A 19,653-nucleotide genomic window follows, 5' to 3' on the forward strand; every position below is an offset into this window, starting at 1 on the left:
CACCCTTTTCAGCTACAAGCACCGCCCCACAGCAAGGCACATAAGTTCTCAGCCTTGGCCAACCAATAGCAGGGCTTGGGACTTGCCTGTCTACCAATCACAGCAGCAGCCTGAGCCAATTTGTAATGAAAGCAAGTGCGGGCAGAGCCAAAGAAATGGAGGGAGGGAGGGAGAAATAATAAAACCGATAACCAGCTTTCACAATATCGAGACACAGGAAAGTCTACATTTTATATTTTATATATATTTCCACTGTAATATATATATACACACGCACACACACACTTTGCATATCATCAAGGACAGTAGACATGATAACAGCTTCACTTAAAATTTAAACATTTCAAAAAATGAATTATAAAGTGCAACAGGGTCCTGGAATCAACATAAAAGCATAAATATGCCCCAAATCATATTCTGAATAAACATTCAGCATTTGTCACCAAATCCCAAAACAGACATGAAAGGTCTTCAGAAGGAAAGAAAACAGGAGTTAGAGTCCCAGCAATGTCACTTCCAAATCTCCAAACACAAACTTGACTGTGGGAGGAAATAAGAAATACTTTCAAGACTAACCACAGAAGACTCACAAATCCACACATTTCTATCATACCTCCCTTGTGTGTGTGTACTTGCCGAACTACAGACAGTAATACCAGTTTTGTTACAGAGCTTCAGTTGGATGTGAATGAGAAAACCAAAAAAAAAAAAAAAAGAGTAAAAGAATTTTTATTGGTTAAAGAAAATTGTTCACGTTTGCAAGTTTATTTACACAGAAAGAAATTATTTGAGAAATCAAATTTCTAAAAGATTGAGTGAAATGTCAACTTCTTTACATTAAGTCTTCTAACTTGAAAACATTTCACTTCAGGGGCGCAGTGACACTTTCAGCAGTGGAGCGATATGATACAGACCAGCCCTGCGGGTGTGTGGGTGTGTGTGTATTAACGGCCCATTTCAGCAACAGTATCCAACAATGTGCCATTACACAATTTCTAAATCAGCTGAAAATTTTGCTCTACTTACCAAAATGATAATCATTAGTGGTAGTGTGCTAGCTAAAAGCTTAAAAATATTAGACAAAGATTATAACCAGCGTAAGCACACTTGAGTTGGCAGCTGTTTAGCGTGAAGCACCACGCATCGATGTCAGTTTTGGAATGAGGTGCCGGTGTGGCGCTAATCCCGATTATCCTACTGCTACTTAAATTGTGACCCAAAGCAGTGTTGTAAAGTTAACGGACTAAAACTTTTCTCGGCCGTTCCAAATAAAGTTTGAAATTTTCCTGCATTTCATTGCATCTTCCTCCAGTGGTTTTCCGCATTATCCTTGCTTTCTCAGCACCACTTCTCTTCCTTTCTTTTCTTCTTTCTTTTCAGTTTGCCGTCCATTGTAAAATGCAGTTATTTCACGCAAATCAGTTTTTCTCCTAGATGGATACATGTGCGCGAAGCGCATTCGAGAGTCGTGTAGAAATCAGCCCACTTGAAAAGGAGTCGACTTTTCAGTGATTTACTACAAATCTGTGCATTTACTTCGAGAGGTTTTTAAACGGTGTGCACGTGCAGGGCAGCTCAACCGGCCCGGAAAAGTCACCAGCACACCGGGGAATCCCGACTCCGCCGCTCCGCCCCTCTTTCACGTGACTTGATGAGTATCTGCTCACAGGCCAATTAAAAATACTGTCATAGTAACAAGTAATACTGAAGTCAGATCATATTCAGGAAAGATCGTCATTAAAATCCATGCCCATGTAGTCATTTAAGGGTGGTGTACCATGGTGACATAGTCCTTAATTCCTGGACAGTTTACATTGCGCAAGCAAATTTCCACTCAAAACACATTACCACAGTTTTTCTATCATTTTAAAACGTTAACTTGCAAAATGACAAACTGAATACTTCACACAAAAGGCTACAAAAAAGTTACAGCACAGAGTCACAGTTATTTTAGTGACTCTGAATTGTTGTCCAAGTGAGCTGAAGGACGTACAAGTTCCTAAAGTAATACTACACAGAATCAATAATTATTAAAATATTTCATCCACCTTAACCTTCTCTCTCAGTGCTGAGCTTATTAATGGTAGAAAACAGATCTACCAGGACAAGGGATTAGAAACTGGATTACATGCATACAGTGGTTGGACAATGAAACTAAAACACCTGTTTTTTGGCCACAGTAATTAATCAGTATGGTGTAGGGCCTCCTTTTGTGTCCAGTACAGCATCAGCTCATCTTGGGAACGACAGACACAAGTCCTGCACAGTGACCAGAGGGATTCTGAGCCATTCCTCTTACAGAACAGTGACCAGAGGGATTCTGAGCCATTCCTCTTACAGAACAGTGACCAGAGGGATTCTGAGCCATTCCTCTTACAGAACAGTGACCAGAGGGATTCTGAGCCATTCCTCTTACAAAACAGTGACCAGGTCACTACATGATTCTGGTGGAAGAAAACGTTTCCTGACTGGCTCCTCCGAAACACCCCAAAGTGGCTCAATAATATTCAGATCTGGTGACTGTGTAGACAATGGAAGATGTTCAACTTCACTTTCATGTTCATCAAATGATTCTGTCACCAGTCCTAAAGTGTGTTTGGTAGTCCTTGGCAGTGATGCCAATCTAGGATAAGTAGTGTACCTCGGAAATGCCGTGATATTGCAGCCCAAACCATCACTGATTCACCCTCGTGCTGCACTCTGGGTATGTAACAGTCCAGGTGGTAAGCCTCTTTGGGGCTTCTCCACACCGTAACTCTCCCAGATATGGGAAAGACAGTGAAGGTGCGTGTATCAGAAAATAATACGTTACAGCCCAAGATTTGTGCTGTTGGCACCATTTTAAAACAATGTTTGGCATTGGCGTGAGTGACCAAAGGTTTGACCCTGTGGAGCTCCTGACAAACAGTTTTGGTGGAAACTGGAGAGTCCAGGAACACATTTAATTCTGCTGTAAGATGGGCAGCTGTGGTTTTCTGTTTTTTTGGATACAATCTGCGTTGGTACTCAAACATCCCTTCAGACAGCTTCCTCTTGTGTCCACGGTTTTCAGTAATGCAATGGCATTTCATGAACTTTAATGAATTAGCAATGACTTTAAATATGAGATTAATTGTCTTAACATTCATTGACCATTTTGACTGTGTCATGGGGGGTGGGGGGGAGATTACAACGAGTTATGTGTACACAAAGTTTGGTGGTTCTACACTGTATTTTTGTACTTCATACACATTAAGCCTTTTTACGTTAACCATAATAATTGATAATGTACATTATCGGCTGGGTCCAGTACATCTGGATCCGGATTTTAGGCGCCTCTAAATTTGTAAACCATCCCTTCATTACTCAAAGGGTATGTGTGTTAAAACTAACAGTAATTAATAGTGAGTTAACCCAGCCTTGGCTCAGGACATTGCAGAGGATCTCTTATTGACAATATAATGCCGCAGTGCTCCAGGCAATTTCCAATACTGGAGACTGGAGCTGTCCTTCTGCATGCTAATTCTGCTTTATGGTTTGATTTAGGTATCAGGTTGTGGCTCTGCGCTGGTCACTGAAATGTTCCCGGGTTGTTTTCCGCAAACCAAAATATTTGTTTACTCGATCTTTAGTCATACAAATTTTCCCACAAAGTCAAAATGTGTTTTGGCAGCATAGAGAAAACTCAGGTCAACAAAAGTATTATGATGCCATGAAGTAATCCCCCCCCCCCCCCCATTTTTAATTCTAAAAGTTTTAGTATTTGAATTGATACGGAGAACCTTGCCTAATGCCTCAATGTAAACAATAACTTGGCATTATTAGAATAAACTTTAAATTTTAACTGAGACACAACAGTGATTATTTTTGATAAGCAGGATTTAAATTTATGCAACTTTAATTTGAACTTTAACTGCACTTTAAATTGGAGATATTTCCCAAAATATGTTTTCTCCAGTTATTAATTTATTACGTTGACTAATCTGTGCCCATACGACCGTTAAAAAGCGGCCTATCCAGTTATACTGCAACGGAAGCAAATATGCATATTAACATGATAAATCTTCCAAATGGTAGACAGAGGTTTCGACTCCCACGTAGCCTTCGTCATCCAGGATGATGGGCGCCGCTTCGTGGTTTGCTAACGTACTTAGATTAAATCAGCCAGCCTCAATTTCATGCATAATTCCCGGATGCGTTAAAAAAAAAGCCATAAAAGTGCCTTTTAAGTTAATTTTCTATGAAAAACTATAACTCTGTGTCCCTACGTAACAGTGTATGAATAACACATTTTAAGCAAACACGTATCCTTTCCACTAAAATAGCTTGACGTTATACTAGTCATCCCATCACGAGATGGCGACATTGCGTAAAATCGAGGCTTTTTCGAGGAGCCCTTTTTTTCCAAAGTCCTTCTTTTTTTCTCGGGCCCCCATGTGTTTCTATTTTGTCACTATGTCACATTTCAACTCATATTTACATTTTAACAAAAAGACAGACAGCGAGGGGAGGGGGAGGGCTCACGCGTACAGACCTTCCTGCCTTTTCTGTCGGAGGCGTCGGCGGCTCGGCTCTCTGCGCTCGCGGTGGTTGTCTCGCGCTTCTCAGGTAAGGAAACGGGCACTTTTCGAATGTTTTGGGGGGAATGAAGTTTCAGCGGGACTTTGGGAAATGTGTGAATTGCCGGGGAAAGTTTTTTTTTTGTAATGGTGGTGGGGGGGCAGCTTGGTTGTAAAAGCCGGGGGAGCTGGCTCGGGCTTTATGCGCGTGCCGGGTACTTCCCGGTGCCTACGGTCGACTGTAATTTAATGAATGTACGGCTGCGCTCACGTGGTTTGACCGGAGCGAGACTGCAGATTCTTTTGTTCAAAATCAATCAAAAAAAAAAAAAAAAAAACGAGGAAGACGGACAGATAGGAGGGAAAAAGAGCATCGAAACCAGGAAATCCCTGCGTCGGGTAGCCTTCTCAGACAGCTAAAACAAAGATCGGCGGCGCCGTAAAGTTTTTTTCTTTCTTTTGATTTTCTTTTATTTTCTTCAACTTTCGATAGCTAGCTAGAGGGGAAAAAAGAAAACTTTTCAATCTTTATTTATTTCACTCGAGGTTTGTAGCCACTGCCGTTTCTCTTTATTAACTGTACCTAGCTGCTTAGCCTTTCTAGCTACATGTATTTTACGCCACTTTTGCAACTTAAAAAACCCCGAGCGTTTAAAGCTCCTATCCGGTTATTTGCGTTTATCGTCTGGATTTTGCCCGCTCGTAAGAGGGCTTTTTTTAGACTAATTCATTCTTGTTTTGTGTATATTCACACATTCCCCATTTGATGCTTCCATTTGGGTACAACGAAAAGACAACAAAGGGACGCAGATAGTTGATCCATATTTGAAAGCGTTGTGTTTTTTTTTTTTGATAGCCAGATGTTTCTCACTTAATCCCGCATATTTCTCCCAGAATATGTATTAATCCGAACTTTTGAAATGTGGTTTACATGCATAACATTATGGAGAACGTTTGTTTGGCGTCGCTTTGATTTAATTTAGGGTTATTTTTTCTGCTAATGGTTCGGGTAGCCTGCTAGCTGCCGTGCGCTGGCCATAGCCGCCGAAGACCATTTCTTTTTCCGTCCCGCTAATTAGCCGCACGGCTAGCAGAACTAGCTACACAGGGCGCTTTTGTTCCGGTTTTTTTTCCTTCGGATCCCAGGCGTCTTATTTGCCGACTGGGCGGCTAAAGCGGTTAAATACGTTTCCTTTTACCGTGTATTTTGGCTCTCTTTTCGACTATGTAGTAATACTTCCACCTCCCCGGATCCTGCAGATACAGCCGTTACCCGGCTATTTTTTGTTTGTAAGATTTAGGCGAAGCGCAGCCCGTAACGTTATTAATGGGATGGTCAGCACATCGTCAATGGTATCGCTAAACGGGACGCGTCTAAATCAACGAGCTCTTCCTATCGCTGGACCTTGTATATTAAACCTTATACGGCTATTAATTAATGGGGTATGGGTGTTTTAGAGGTTTGGATAAACGCTTCGGGATTGCATACCCCCCCCCCCCGTTCGGTACAGTTTTTGGTCTGTCGGACTGATGCTGATGCTGTGACCGAGCTGTACCAGCGCCCCTCTTCCGATCCTCCTCACGCGGCGTTGCGTGCAGACCCAGCGGCGCGTCGCCGCTGCAAGATGAGGACCCGTCTGTGCCCTGGCAGGGCAAACTGGAGCACTGCTCGCCCGCATGGGGGCATTCACGCGAGGCGCCGGGCAATGAATATGTTCTTACTTCAAAGTGTATAAATAAACAGCAGTATGTGATAGTCATTCCAGGTATTCAGATATTAAATTCATTCTTTTAACATATTCCACCAGGAGTTACATTTTTATGTCGATGTTTATACAGTTAAGTCAATGAGTGCATTCCTTTGTAGGAAGGAGACCCCAGAACTCAACATTAATTGCTATGCATGTGGGTGACAAGTTGTAGGGAAGAGAAACCTCCAGATCACTGATCAATAATTGATTAACGTGCTACATATGTGATATTGGTTGATTAGTTTCTGAATGTCACACTCCCTCCTTTTTTAAAAAAAAATCAGCAAGAATGCCACGTAAGAAGGTGACCGATGTGTCAGGGAACGGTGGAGTGAAGAGGAAGAGAGGAGGCGGAAGGAAGAAAGACAAGGACTTCAGCAGCGACGACGAGTTCTATGACTTTGAGCAGGAGAACACAAAGAAGGCAGGGAAGCCTGCCCCCAAGTGTGGACTGCAGCCCGTCACCGTGGCTGACGACGTCAAAGAGAAAATCGTAAGAGTCCTTCTCAGTGAGAACAGTAGCTTTACATGATGGCCGACACTCCAGTTTTCTTTGGCTCCACTTAGTGGTTTTGGGTAAAGTGTTGGCGACTGATTGAGCTCACAGCTGTTTTTAGAATAATAAGGCAACGGATCCCTCCCTTCCCCCCCACATACATTTGTACACCAAGTATTTTGCATGTTTTGGCCTGTTTTGCTTTCAATTCAATTAAGAATATAGGATCCTGGATTCCATCTGGGAATTGTGGCCAGCTCAATTACACACTCAACATAAATGAAAGCACCCCCGTCCCTTGGCTGGGACTTGGTGATTAAATCCCATACAATGGCCGTCCTGCTGTGCGGGTAGGGGGTGGGGGGGTGGCCAGATGGAATCGTGACGACCTGTCTGATGATTTTTTTTCCCCTTTTTTTTTCTTTTTTGCTCACATTGCTTTCTTGTTTTGTGTCACTTGGCCTTTGCTGGCACAGTCCGTCCCGGCAAGCGTGCGCTTGGTACGCCTGCCTGGTGTCTTTTTGATAAGAGGTATAGTTAAATGCGCTTCATTGCATTTGCAGGACGCTCCTTAGTGCCTGTATGTTTATCACACGGGTTCTGTGCCGAAGTACCTGTGGTATAGGCACCTACAGTTGGGGCATTATAACGAACAGGAAAATATGCTTTTTATCCTTGTATGCAATGACTTATCTCTCTCTCTCTGTCTCCCCCTCAAATGCCTTTGTATCTTAGAAAAATAATAATGAGGACAGGTTATAACATGCTGTAAGAGTAATATGCAGGAAGAGTGAGCTCATGGTCATGCCATTCACATGTGCTGCATTAAGGTGCTTTATTTCTAAGATCAAACACAACGTCGTGATCTTGTTACAGCGGCTCAGTTTTGGAGAGTGGAATTTGTAATGTTTGTCTGGCATTCCACAGAACTGAGTCACTGTACAATAAGTGATTAGAATTTTTTTTTCCCCCTTGGCCAAATCTTAAAATTCCTGTTTTTGTTCTCATTTCATTCCTTTAATATAAAGCATGTCTGGAATCTTCCCTGATAGACGCTCACAGGATTCCAGCAGAACTGCAGCTGCAGAAACACTCCCCGCTGTCCATTTTAACATCTTGCTGTTCTCTCTCAATAGAAACTGGAAGGGTCCAAGGTTAAAGGTCAGCTACTGGTTTTTGGAGCAACCAATTGGGACTTGATTGGACGCAAAGAAGTACCAAAGCAGCAAGGTATGTATAGGTGGTAACAGGGAGGGAAATGGCTGGTTCAGATGGTGAGTGAGATGAATCTGAAATGAGCCATTTCCCCCTTCAAGCAGTGTGTGTGACACTGTAGAATATTAGATTTTATATTAGAATTGTGTAATGGAGGTAGCCTTGGCAGCAGTCTGGGGTCTAATGAATGTGTTTCAGTGTTAAGCTTAACTGCCTTCTTATTCTGGATAGCTAACAGGTAGAAAGATTGGAGGTTCTGCAAAAGCAAAGAAAAAGAACAATAACGGTTTGTCACACAAGCTCATTTGTCTGTTAGAGCATGCTCTGTCATGTCTGGAAGACCACCTCAGGGATAAACTAGGAGCAGAGACCAGTACTTATGGTTTGTTACAGTGGCATAAGTCTTCATTTCTTAATAAGGGGGTGTCCAGCCTCATAAAGGCTGAAGTGCTGCTGGAAGTCTCAGCCATCACTGAAAATGACAGTGCTCCACATAATGCCAGTTGTTAAGATCCATTAGGGAAACCTGCTTGTAATTAGTTCTCCCCGTAAGCTTCTGCTTTATGGGCTGGGTGCTCCATCACTGTGTGGAGGTCATGTCTGCAGTGTTCTGGCTCCAGCTGACCTCGACGTTTTAGAAAACATTGTGGCTTTTGGCCGACAGTAAAGCCTGGAACACACCAAGCTGATTTTTGGCTGTCGGTGAGTGCCTTTCAGGCTGGTGTGCGCGGCACGATCACACGGTCGGTCCCCATCGGCTCTGTTTTGGCCGATTTTATCATGTTGAATCGGCATCAGACCTAGTCGGTAAGCCGAACTCTATTATTGGGCTGTATGTCAGCCATAACCTGCTGTTGTGCCATTGTGTTTCAGCGTTTGTGGAAGATTTTAAGCATCGAAAGTAAACTATCAGCAATTAGGGTGTAAAGATGCTTCAGAATCGGGTAAGATAAAGATGGTACTAATGGGTTGCACACGCTCACTTCACCTGCTGCAGACAGATGCGTAAAGTAGCAGAGTGCACACAAATTTCTGAAACGTAGGATGACAGAGGCAGGCTCATTAATATTCAAAAAGGAAGCACTACTTGATAATCTTTGAGATACAATGCCTTTTTTGGTTAATGGTGCTTTTGGAAAAAAAAATATTTTTTTAGCTCAGGCATTGCAAGCTACCGTATCAGACCCTGAGGTAGGTAGCTAGCTGGCTGAGTAAAAAGTAGTTACCCTTAGAGGTGCATGTCATATAGGTTAATATTTTTATATCGGTCGATATTCAATGAAATTCAATTAATCAAGATATCGGCATTGGTCCAGTGTGTCCATCTTGGCTGAAGTTGCTGGCTGATATTTAAACTTTATCAATAGTCAAACTAAGCAGCATAAGACCTAAGGACACAACTGCAAAAATGGGGATGATTGCATTGGCCAATCAGCTGTTTTCCATCGTGAAGGACGAGGGATTTCGTTGGTTCATTATTAAATCTGACCCGCAGATTGATCTTTTGTTTCCCCCACACAAAGAAAAAAAAATGTCATTCCGCTAATCTGCGCCTGCAAGCTCAGCAAGCTTAACCATTGGCAACCTTCCCCCCCCCCCCCCATCATGAAGCCCTACATTTCACATCTTTGACTTTTCTGTAGTGTCCAGTAGTTGGGTCTTTGACAACGATACAAATTGTTCTGAGATTTGTATTCATGTGTAATAGGTAATAGTTTTTTTTGTGGAATTTTAAAAACGTTTGAATTTAGGTTCTAATCTACATCTATTAAGTGAATTGTGATGAAAGTGCATCAGATCGTCTTAGGACCCACGGTTTTCAACCCCAGTCAGTGAACTTGTTTTGCTCCAGGCCTCTGGTAGGAGGAGCAGTATTTGAGTCTTTCAGTTATGGAACTGGATTCCTGCCATAAGTGCTGTGAACTAACTTTGAGAATTTAATTTATCATTCGATGTCGCTGTCAGGCGTGGTAGCAGCAGGCGTTTTATTTGTTCACGTTGGTCCAAATGCAGGGTGGAGTTTTCACACTGGGGGCAGAATGGTTCCTCTGCTGGAATATCAAGGCACACGCCTCAGCAGGGGGTCCAGCTCGAGCGTGGCGGACATATTGGCTCACATCACCGGTCTCGTTCAGGGAGTTGTGAAGAGCGCGCACATCCGCATTCACTGGCAGTGCCGTTTGGGTGGCACACGGACATATTTGACTGTGGGTCAAATAAGGAAATCTGATGGCTGCTTCTAAAAATGTCAGGTGCATCCCATCGCGTAGCACGTTCATGAAGACGTCCGTTTGTGTTGCAGTGGCGTACCGGAACCTGGGACAGAACCTGTGGGGGCCGCACCGCTATGGCTGCCTGAGCAGCGTGCAAGTGAGCTTTGTAGTGTCCGGGCCCTGTGCTGCCCACAGCCTGCTCATCACCGCCGAGGGAAAGCTCTGGAGCTGGGGTAGGTAACACTGCTTCACTCCGTGACTGCTATTGGTCAGTCTATGTGGACTGGACTGTCAATCAGTGGCTGGTTTTAACCCAATTGGCTTAAATTCTGTTGGGTTTCAAAGTCATTGATAGGTGTAACCTGATCAGCATGAATATGACGCAGTAGGATTGAGGTCCTCTGGTATCCTCAGAATCCCCTTAAACCACAGGATGGGTATGACACCCATCTAGCTTTTAAAAGATGTTGTATAATTGTGCGAGGAGATGCTTTGCGTTCATTATCCTGATGGATGGCTGTATTGAGCTCCAGAATGAAACTGACTGCATCCGACAACATTTACCCCCTTTAGGTCGCAATGAGAAAGGGCAGCTGGGTCATGGAGACACCAAGCGCATAGAAGCTCCTAAGCTGGTGGAGGCCCTGGGTGAGGAGGTGATTGTGGCAGCAGCCTGTGGGCGCAACCATACCCTGGCACTGACAGGTCAGTAAACCTCCCCCCAATGTGTTCAGGGACTAGACTAAATGGGCTGTTTCTCGATAGGCGTATTTGACCGTACTTGTGTTCTCATGTAAAAAAAAAAAAAAAAACTCCTGGATGTTGTTCTTGCTCTGCCCCAAATATCAAGGATATATCGGTTGCATCCTCGCCAAACAAGACCAATTCCATAATTCATAATAATGCTCCCCAAGTTCATTCTTGGAAGGTAAGTAAGCAAGACTAGTCTTCCCAAGACCACAAGTACGATCTTTGCGGTCTTGGTATTGAGAAACAGCCATGGTCCAAGTACAGAAAGGTTCAGGGATTGCAATGTCAGACTGACCATAGGAATCCTGGAAGCTCTGAGCTCAAGCTGCATGGTAACCTATCCCTCACAGAGAATGGTGCCGTCTACTCATTCGGAGAGAATAAGCTGGGTCAACTGGGTCATGGCAACCAGACTGATGCTGTTCCTACCCCTGCCACAGTAAGCTCCGCCTCATTACCCAGGGTACACTGCGCACACACACAAAGCTTAAGCTTCTCGAATATGAAATGCCACAAAAATTGACAAACTTTGGTTCTGCCTCAGTTAAAAAAACAAAAAAAAAAAAAGAATTCCCATAGGCAATATTACGTAACAGATCATGTTACATAATTCTAAATGCACAGAATAATCAATATGCATCATTACCAAGAATAACATCTTGGTTTAGCTGGAGGATCATTTCAAACCCCTGATCTGGTTTTGACTAATAATTGGTCTCTGTTCTGATAGTCTTTTTTTGTCTCTTACTTGTGTTTGAGGTCACACAGCCACTGAGTTTTTTTTTTTGGGGGGGGGGGGGGGGGGGGTCTCTCAGACATTGTCTGTGCCGTTGCTGCTGCTTTGGAGGCAGAGTATCACTTGCATGCACTCATTCTTCATCCCCTTTCAGATCCAGTACAACGGGCAGCCGTTGGTGAAGGTGGCTTGTGGTGCTGAGTTCAGCATGGTCGTTGACTGCAAGGGCAACCTGTATTCGTTTGGCTGTCCAGAATATGGCCAGCTTGGTAAGGACCAGGCCTTTAGCCACTAAGAGGTCTTTAGCAGTGGTGGTGCTCGTGAATTTAAAATCTACCTTCTTCCCACAGGACACAACTCGGATGGGAAATTCATTGCCCGAGCTCAGCGCATCGAATTTGACTGCGAGCTGATCCCACGCCGTGTGGCCATCTTCATTGAGAAGACGAAGGATGGGCAGGTGATGCCGGTGCCAAATGTAGTGGTGAGGGACGTTGCCTGTGGCTGCAACCACACGGTGAGTCGTTGGTGGGGGGGTGACATGTAAGGTTGCCATCACCATGAGTCATTAGCAGCTCACGTCTTACTGATTGGTGGACAGGTTTTGGATAAGTGTCTGTTGCCAAACTGGAAATAATGGGTGTTGTGACGAGAACAAAGCAGCACCTTGAGTTTTTTAATCTATTAGTGTAGGTGACCTGGAAGGGCATTTTTTGTATACGACCCCCTGTCTGGTATGAAATGATTAATCATTGGATTCTTGATCTTTCTTTCAAATTGATTTTGCTTTCTGTGAGTAATTTTGTACTTGTTGACCTAATGTGATACTGGATGAATGGAACATGAGTCTTGAGCAGTTTTATTACTAATAAGTAGTAGTGTAGTGTGCAGTGTAATGTGTGGACAGCAATTGCTGATGTTGAGTTGGACTAAAGGAAATTTTTTCTTCAGTGAAGCACAATGAAGCATTCAGTAACCGAAGTAGGCCTGGACCGTCAGATACTTCTGCAGCTTAGGCGCAGTAATGACATTCCCGTGTGCTTGCAGCTGGTGCTGGACTCCCAGAAGCGGGTCTTCTCCTGGGGCTTCGGTGGGTATGGCCGCTTGGGCCACACAGAGCAGAAGGATGAGATGGTGCCCCGCTTGGTCAAGCTTTTTGACTTTCCGGGACGCGGGGCGTCCCAGATCTACTGTGGCTACCAGTGCTCGTTCGCCGTCAGCGAGATGGGTGAGCTGTTCCCACAGATTCATCTGAAATCAATTACAAATCAATATATAACTTGGTACTGAGGGGATATAGAGATGCCTATTAATGATTAGCATTCTTTGGGATGGAGTCCCATTAAGTCTGGCTCAGGTTCTACCCAAGTTAGCAATTGAGTAGCTAACAATACATAGGAATAAGCTTAACTCTTTGTGGGACCCTAATTGTCTTAAATCAGTCAAGCACCACTTATATTTTGTATTGTTACTCTGAAGCACTTTTGATTTGGTGATGATACTAGTATATTTGAGTATGTTTGATACTGACCAAAGTTGCTTCAACATGTTGGGAGGAAGGTAACCCCTATACTTAGCATTTGAGCATGGTTGTCTGTTTTACAGGTGGTCTGTTTTTCTGGGGAGTGACTAATACGTCACGGGAGTCCACCATGTACCCCAAGTCGGTTCAGGACCTCTGCGGCTGGAAGATCCGGAGCCTGGCCTGCGGGTGAGCGTCCTAGGCCCGTGAGATGGGCGCTGAAGAATCGCGTTGAAGCTGTTTGACACCGTGTCATGACGGCTTTTTTTTTTTTCTTCCAGGAAAAGCAGCATCATCATTGCTGCTGATGAGAGCACCATTAGCTGGGGTCCGTCCCCGACCTTCGGTGAGCTGGTGAGTGGGGGGAGGATTACAGAGTATCCAGGATTACAGAGTATCCAGGATTACAGAGGGCTGATGAGGGGAAGATTTTGGGAAACAAAAGCTCAGATACGCTGAACAAATTTTATGAAATCAGTCCAATTATAGGAAATATGGCAAAAGTTAACAACCTGGTCCGAATGATTAACTTTTATCTGTCTGAGGTTTCGTAATCGGCCATACCAGGCTGTCCCCCTGTGTGTCACATGTAAAACCCCTTGAACGGTTAAACACGTTTTATCACATTGTCCTCCTTTTAACTCCTTTTGGCGAAGTTAACATTTTACTGACTGTTTTTAAAAGACAGTTTTAGTAAAGTGAAGCCAGTGGGTTTCAAGCATCTTATTTGGATTGTTTAAATTGTTTGTAACGTTTTATGGTTACTCATGAAGTTTCTACATTTCTTGGTTATTCATCCTGTTTTAATGCCCATATACCCTCGGCCCTAGTTGCTCGCACGGCGCTAAGTCAACATATCTAACTGATGACTGCCGCAGATGCAGCCCAGACCCCTGAAGGGAAAATGCACCTGGCCACTTGGGGCTGTATTTTATCCATCATGATTTCAGCTTGCTAAACATCTTTGCTGAAGAACATAAGTGCATTGCTTTTATTTAAGGGTCTGTTTAGAGGCTATTGTGTTAAGGTTACAGAAATTGTTTCTGAACACGTTACTTTTGTTTTGCATCCATTCAACACTGTGGGCCAGTGTCAAGTGGAACTCCTGACTCTGGGTAGACCTGCTATGTTGAGTTACTGATGTTCTCTTGTATTTTTCAGGGCTATGGTGACAACAAGCCTAAGTCATCCACCACTGCACAGGAGGTGAAGACCTTGGATGGGATTTATGTTGAGCAGGTGAGGACTCTAATTTCAGCCTCTTTATTTTAGTGCCATTTTAGCGACATCTGTATATTGTGTGCATGAGAAGTGCTCCAGGAAGAAGCTTGTTGCTATGTTGCCACTACAGGTAGTGATGGGATACTCTCACACGCTGGGCATCGCCAGGCAGGAGACAGAGGCAGAGCGGGAAAAGCTCAAGAAGCTGCCAGAGTACAACCCCCGCATGCTCTGATTGGCTGCCGGCCCTTAAACTCCCACCCACTCCCGTCCTCACAGAGTGTCCTCCATTACGGAATGCTCTCTCACAGTATCACCAGTTTGTCACAGTAAAGGGTTATGGGTGGGGAGGGTTGGAGAAACCTATAGTGGTGAAACTCAGACATTTCATCTTGGGAAAAAATGTTTAAAAAAAAAAATACAAAAAATATACATTCTCTCCTCAAATTGGACCATCTCCTGTGAAAGGGGGGCTGGCGAGACCGAACACCCCCCACGGACTGCTGCCCCCCCCCCAGTATCCCCAGCCACACTCAGCACCTTCAGGTATTCTCAGTTACCAGGACCTCCACGCTCTTGCTTCTCCTCTCTAGCTGGATGGAAACTCCCTCATGTTCAGTTGCTGAAGAATTCATTGAAAGGTTGTTGTTTTTGTTGTTATTCTTTTCTTCCACTCTCTGTCTGCCCTTGACCTTCCCCAAATATTGGCGTGTGAAAGGGATCCATGTCTATTATCTTACAATGGGTGCTATGTTGTCTTGATGCAAATAATGGCAGGGCGGGGATCTCTAAGACGAACACTCCATATTTGTGCCTTTTTATGTGAAATATTTCAGGTTAAGGCTTTTTTTTTTGTTGTTGTATGTACAGGTTATTTTTACCTTACCAGTGTCTTCGCACGCATCAGTTAAACAGTCAGGATGTGGGATAACTATGTTGTGCCATGTTGTTCTTGTTGTCTTTGTCCATTTAAGCTATTCCATTTTTTCAGTGGTTTTTAATCCCACCCCCAACTGCTGGCTGATAAAATCAGAAAGCATGCAGACTTAAGAAGGACTGGTAAAGCAGGATGTTGCCCAGCGATGAGGATTTTGTTGTGACCTTTAAGACCAAAATGGATGGCAGCAGACCCTGATGTTTGGCTCTTGACATGCCGGTTTTATGCTCCCTCAGTTTTTCGTTGAGCTGTTTTGTGTTTTGGCAACGTGTGTCCAGTGAGGTCAATTGACCTTATTTGGATTTGAGAATTTTTTTTTTTCCACTGAATTTAATTAAATGTTAATTAAAGGTTTGTCAGTGTTGTTTCTTCATTTGAACTTTGAACCTAAGAATGACAGATGAAATACCACTAGCTTGCATGTCTAGGTGGTTATTTAATGCAAACCACAAGCTGAGGTGTGTGAATGAGCACTGGGTGAAGGGCATTAAGCCAGTTATTTGTGACAAATGATCACCTGCTCCAGTGTGTGGTTTAATGCGTCATTCCTCCTCACTTCTGACAGCAGTGTGTTGCGTTGGCGTGGAGCATAAGGTTTCTTGGTTAAATCGGAGGCTGATACTTCAGGGTTTTCAGTAATTACTCCGAGCTAAATAAATCTGTCAAAATACCGGTGCCATGAAATTTAATACGCCTCATTTCGTTGATCTCCACACCCCACCCCCCCGAGAGGGAACGTGCAATCTTCACTGCCACCCCTGTAAGATTTGCATGTAAAATAGGTTGCATTAGCACTGGCATAAGCCGTATGAAAACGCAGTATTAACCCCTGCCACAAAAGCATTCAGACCTCTTAAGGCTGGGGTGCTGTAAGGGGGGGGGGGGGGGGGTGGAATTTAGGACGATTCGATGGGCCCCCAAAAAAATTGGAACATAATTGAATTGGTCTGGGTGGGGGGCCAATATGATATATTTTAATTGAGCCCAAAATCTCTAGCGGTGCCTGTCTTAAGGTATATTGTTTTATGAATGTACAACAGTATATATACAATACAGTAAAACTTTATGTTGACGGACAGACTGCAATGTTTTTATTGCGGAAGTATGGACTCCTCTGAAATAATCATTCAATGGTGCGATGGGGGTGCGGGCGACACTCACGAAGATTTAAGGCGATACTAGGTCCCTCAAGGACGTGTGTTCCTCCTATTTTGCAACATACTATCTTTTCACCAACTAGCCTGATGAGTCACACACTGTTTCATAGCCTACGTAATGTATCTCTATTCCGTTTAACACATGGTAATTAAAATGTAATAATCATGCGGCCGCATTGTCTTCATGCACTAAATGTAACCCCTTTTACGGATGATGCCATTATGATGTGCGGCGTCCTTGGGAATGTACTCTGTAGCTCAGCCATAGTGGGACCTTTCAAACGCGTTTCCCATTATGATTCACCAGAATGTATGTTACTTTGGTACGCAAGGCTGCTTTAAATATATTTGCTTGCTTTGGAATCAGTTTGCTTTCGGTGGACGTGATTGATTGCTTTGGGAAATATGCACGTCAGAACAAACGCGTTTTGCAAATCAATAACGCTGTTTAGGGAGCAGCGGGTTAGATTTCCAAATTGATATTTACATTTTCAAAATGATGTGACAAAGATAGCAATACATTTACTTTTAGTATTTACTAATTACCTTTCCGTGGTATAAATAAACATACAAGCAGTATGTGTAAATTCTGTATGAAAGCGTGAAACTGTTAATTGTAGATTTACTCATACTTCGTAAACCCATAGAACCACTGTGTTAGTAACATTAAGCATATAATTTAACACTTTGAAAAATCATTAGAGATCGACCTTTTCGGTTATTTGTTTTGCTATTGGAGCGTGATTTCTTTTTAGATTTCAAAACAAGACTGGAAAAACAATAGGAGCAGAAATACATGACAGCGGTGGTAGCACAGGACGTCGATTTCGATGTGAGAGCCGCTGCGGCACACGGCGGAGAATGAAGCTGTGCCGCCCCCTGGTGGCCACAGTCATGCGGCACATAATCACCGTAGTGCTCTCTGCGTTGAAATCATGATTAGCAAATTCAATAGGTGTAATGTCACTCCGAGATTCAGCAGTCTTATCAGAGCAGCGATAAAAGCCATGCGAGGTTGTAATAACGGTTAGATAATCCTAAACAATTGTAAAACACTAAATAATTAAGAACACAGATGTATACCTGACAATCGACGGAAATGTTGCTCACGATGTTATCTTTCAAGCCGGAGTGAGAAAGATTATTCACACAGAGATTTAAGCAAATATTTGGAACGAGCGGCCGGTGGTAAGCGACAAGCCTTCAGTAATGAGAGTACGTTTGAGGATTAAAACTGATTCTGCAAAATGTGTCATATGAAATTATTTTTTTTTGGGGGGGGGGGGGGGGGGGGATTACAGAGTATCCAGGATTACAGAGGGTTGATGAGGAGAAGATTTTGGGAAACAAAAACTACAAAAGTATATCAAAGCGCAGAACTCCACTCGACCATGAACGTAAGAACCCGCACATCCCTTGGTCATTTTCATTCCAGTTATTTTTGTAGGGCACATTCGTAGAGTAAGATTTTTTGTGTTAAATGTTTTTTCTTTTGTGCATCCATCATCAGTCATCTTTATCTTCATGGCACCTTTTTTCTCTCCCCTGGTTTTGGTTTAGATTATCCACCATTCAGTCACCCGCTGTTCTCTACCGGCAGAGATAGTTTAACTGCCGGGGGGTGTCAGCCACAGACGAGGTACGGAACTTATCCTAATACGCAGAAATGGTCTCCTAGCAACAGGGCCGTTTGTCTTGATGCAGGGCTCTCCCAGGCTGCTGCTGCAGGCAATGGCGACAGATACTCAGAGATCAGTCAGAACATGAAGGGGCAACAGACCACCGGGCAGCCTCGGCCTCACTAGCCCAGTCGAACGATTTCAGACTTATTAATCCAATTACACTAAAATGGTGCATAATATGCGAAATGCTACTTACCCAACGCTTTATGATGTAGTTTTGATACTTATAACATTGATTATACTGGCAGGTTATAATTCCCAAACGTCAGGGAATAACCCAAGACAGAGTGCCGACCCAATGCGGGGCGCACACACACACACCATTCACGTACACACACACACACACACACACCATTCACGTACACACACACACACACACACACACACACCATTCACGTACACACACACACACACACACACACACACACCATTCACGTACACACACACACACACACACACACACACACCATTCACGTACACTTCCATCAATGCACGGATTTGGCAGCTCCATTTCATCTTAACACAGGCTTCCTACACAACTTCCATTTAAAAATTCCTTGAACAAGGGCGTAGGTTTGCTTTCACCTCTGGTAGGAGCCCGGAACCCCCCCCCAAACACACACGCTGCTCCCACCAAAATCTATGCCCTTGTAAGTCAAGCAAGTGAAGCCTCCCTATTGCCAGGTATCCTACATCAATATTTCATTGTTCTTCACTGTGCACTCAGAAGCACATTCTGACAATCAGCTCACTTCAGCAAGGACTTTAATAACTATGTCTTGATGTTTTTCTGAATACGTAGCAAGTGAATTTGTGGCAGAGGTCTGGAAACACCAAAACATTTCCTACTCTTTCCTTTTTGTGTACTTACTCAGACTTGGAAAACATCAAAATCAAATTCCATACTTTTCCATAGCATCTTTTGGATGGTGGAGTGAAACTGAAGGATCCAGACGAAGCCCCCAAACAAGCCCAGAGAGCCCCATCCCCCTAAACTTGACCATGTCCATAGACCGGGGTCGAGGAATCGAACCCTGGTCTCCATTGGCACGAGGCTTCCCACAGCGCCACCAAGCATTTACATTTGGAAGAGCGGAAACATGCAAAAGTGTGCAGTGAAAAGGGGGAGTGGATTGGGGTTTGGACAGCTACGCTCATAAAGGAGTATCAAGACAGGTTAAGTTACCAAAATCCTTCACTATAAGAAAAATACATTTAAGACTTATTAAAAAGCACCTTTTGCTGGGTTGCTCATAGATCAAAATCTACCACCACTAATACCACAGCATGCTGCATAAAACCCATTTTACTGCATTGAAGTGCCTAACAAGCTAATAAACCCAGCTCTCAGCATTCCCTCCTTCACACCATCACAAACCATTAAGCGGCACTGCAGAACCAGAGCATCGTTATTACTGCCAAATTCTATCATCAT

At 43.6% G+C, this 19,653-nt stretch overlaps 1 protein-coding gene across 3 annotated transcripts; it reads left to right on the plus strand.

The window, feature by feature from the left end:
- Positions 1-4,448: 4,448 nt before the first annotated feature.
- Positions 4,449-15,733, plus strand: rcc2 (regulator of chromosome condensation 2). 3 transcript variants are annotated; one of them, XM_023841619.2, is made up of 13 exons: positions 4,449-4,587; positions 6,574-6,782; positions 7,922-8,015; positions 10,303-10,446; positions 10,787-10,918; positions 11,314-11,402; positions 11,854-11,968; positions 12,050-12,216; positions 12,747-12,927; positions 13,305-13,410; positions 13,503-13,575; positions 14,383-14,460; positions 14,573-15,733. In XM_023841619.2, the coding sequence occupies exons 2-13, from the start codon at positions 6,579-6,581 to the stop codon at positions 14,675-14,677; spliced, it is 1,488 nt and encodes a 495-aa protein (XP_023697387.1). In that variant the 5' UTR covers positions 4,449-4,587; positions 6,574-6,578; the 3' UTR covers positions 14,678-15,733. The 3 variants fall into 3 exon arrangements, with proteins under 3 accessions (XP_023697387.1, XP_023697388.1, XP_023697389.1); XM_023841620.2 differs by lacking the exon at positions 4,449-4,587 and adding an exon at positions 4,687-5,084; XM_023841621.2 differs by lacking the exon at positions 4,449-4,587 and adding an exon at positions 5,408-6,304.
- Positions 15,734-19,653: the final 3,920 nt, after the last annotated feature.

Source organism: Paramormyrops kingsleyae, chromosome 6 (genome assembly GCF_048594095.1).
Source record: "Paramormyrops kingsleyae isolate MSU_618 chromosome 6, PKINGS_0.4, whole genome shotgun sequence".
In the NCBI taxonomy this organism is placed as follows: Eukaryota; Metazoa; Chordata; class Actinopteri; order Osteoglossiformes; family Mormyridae; genus Paramormyrops; species Paramormyrops kingsleyae.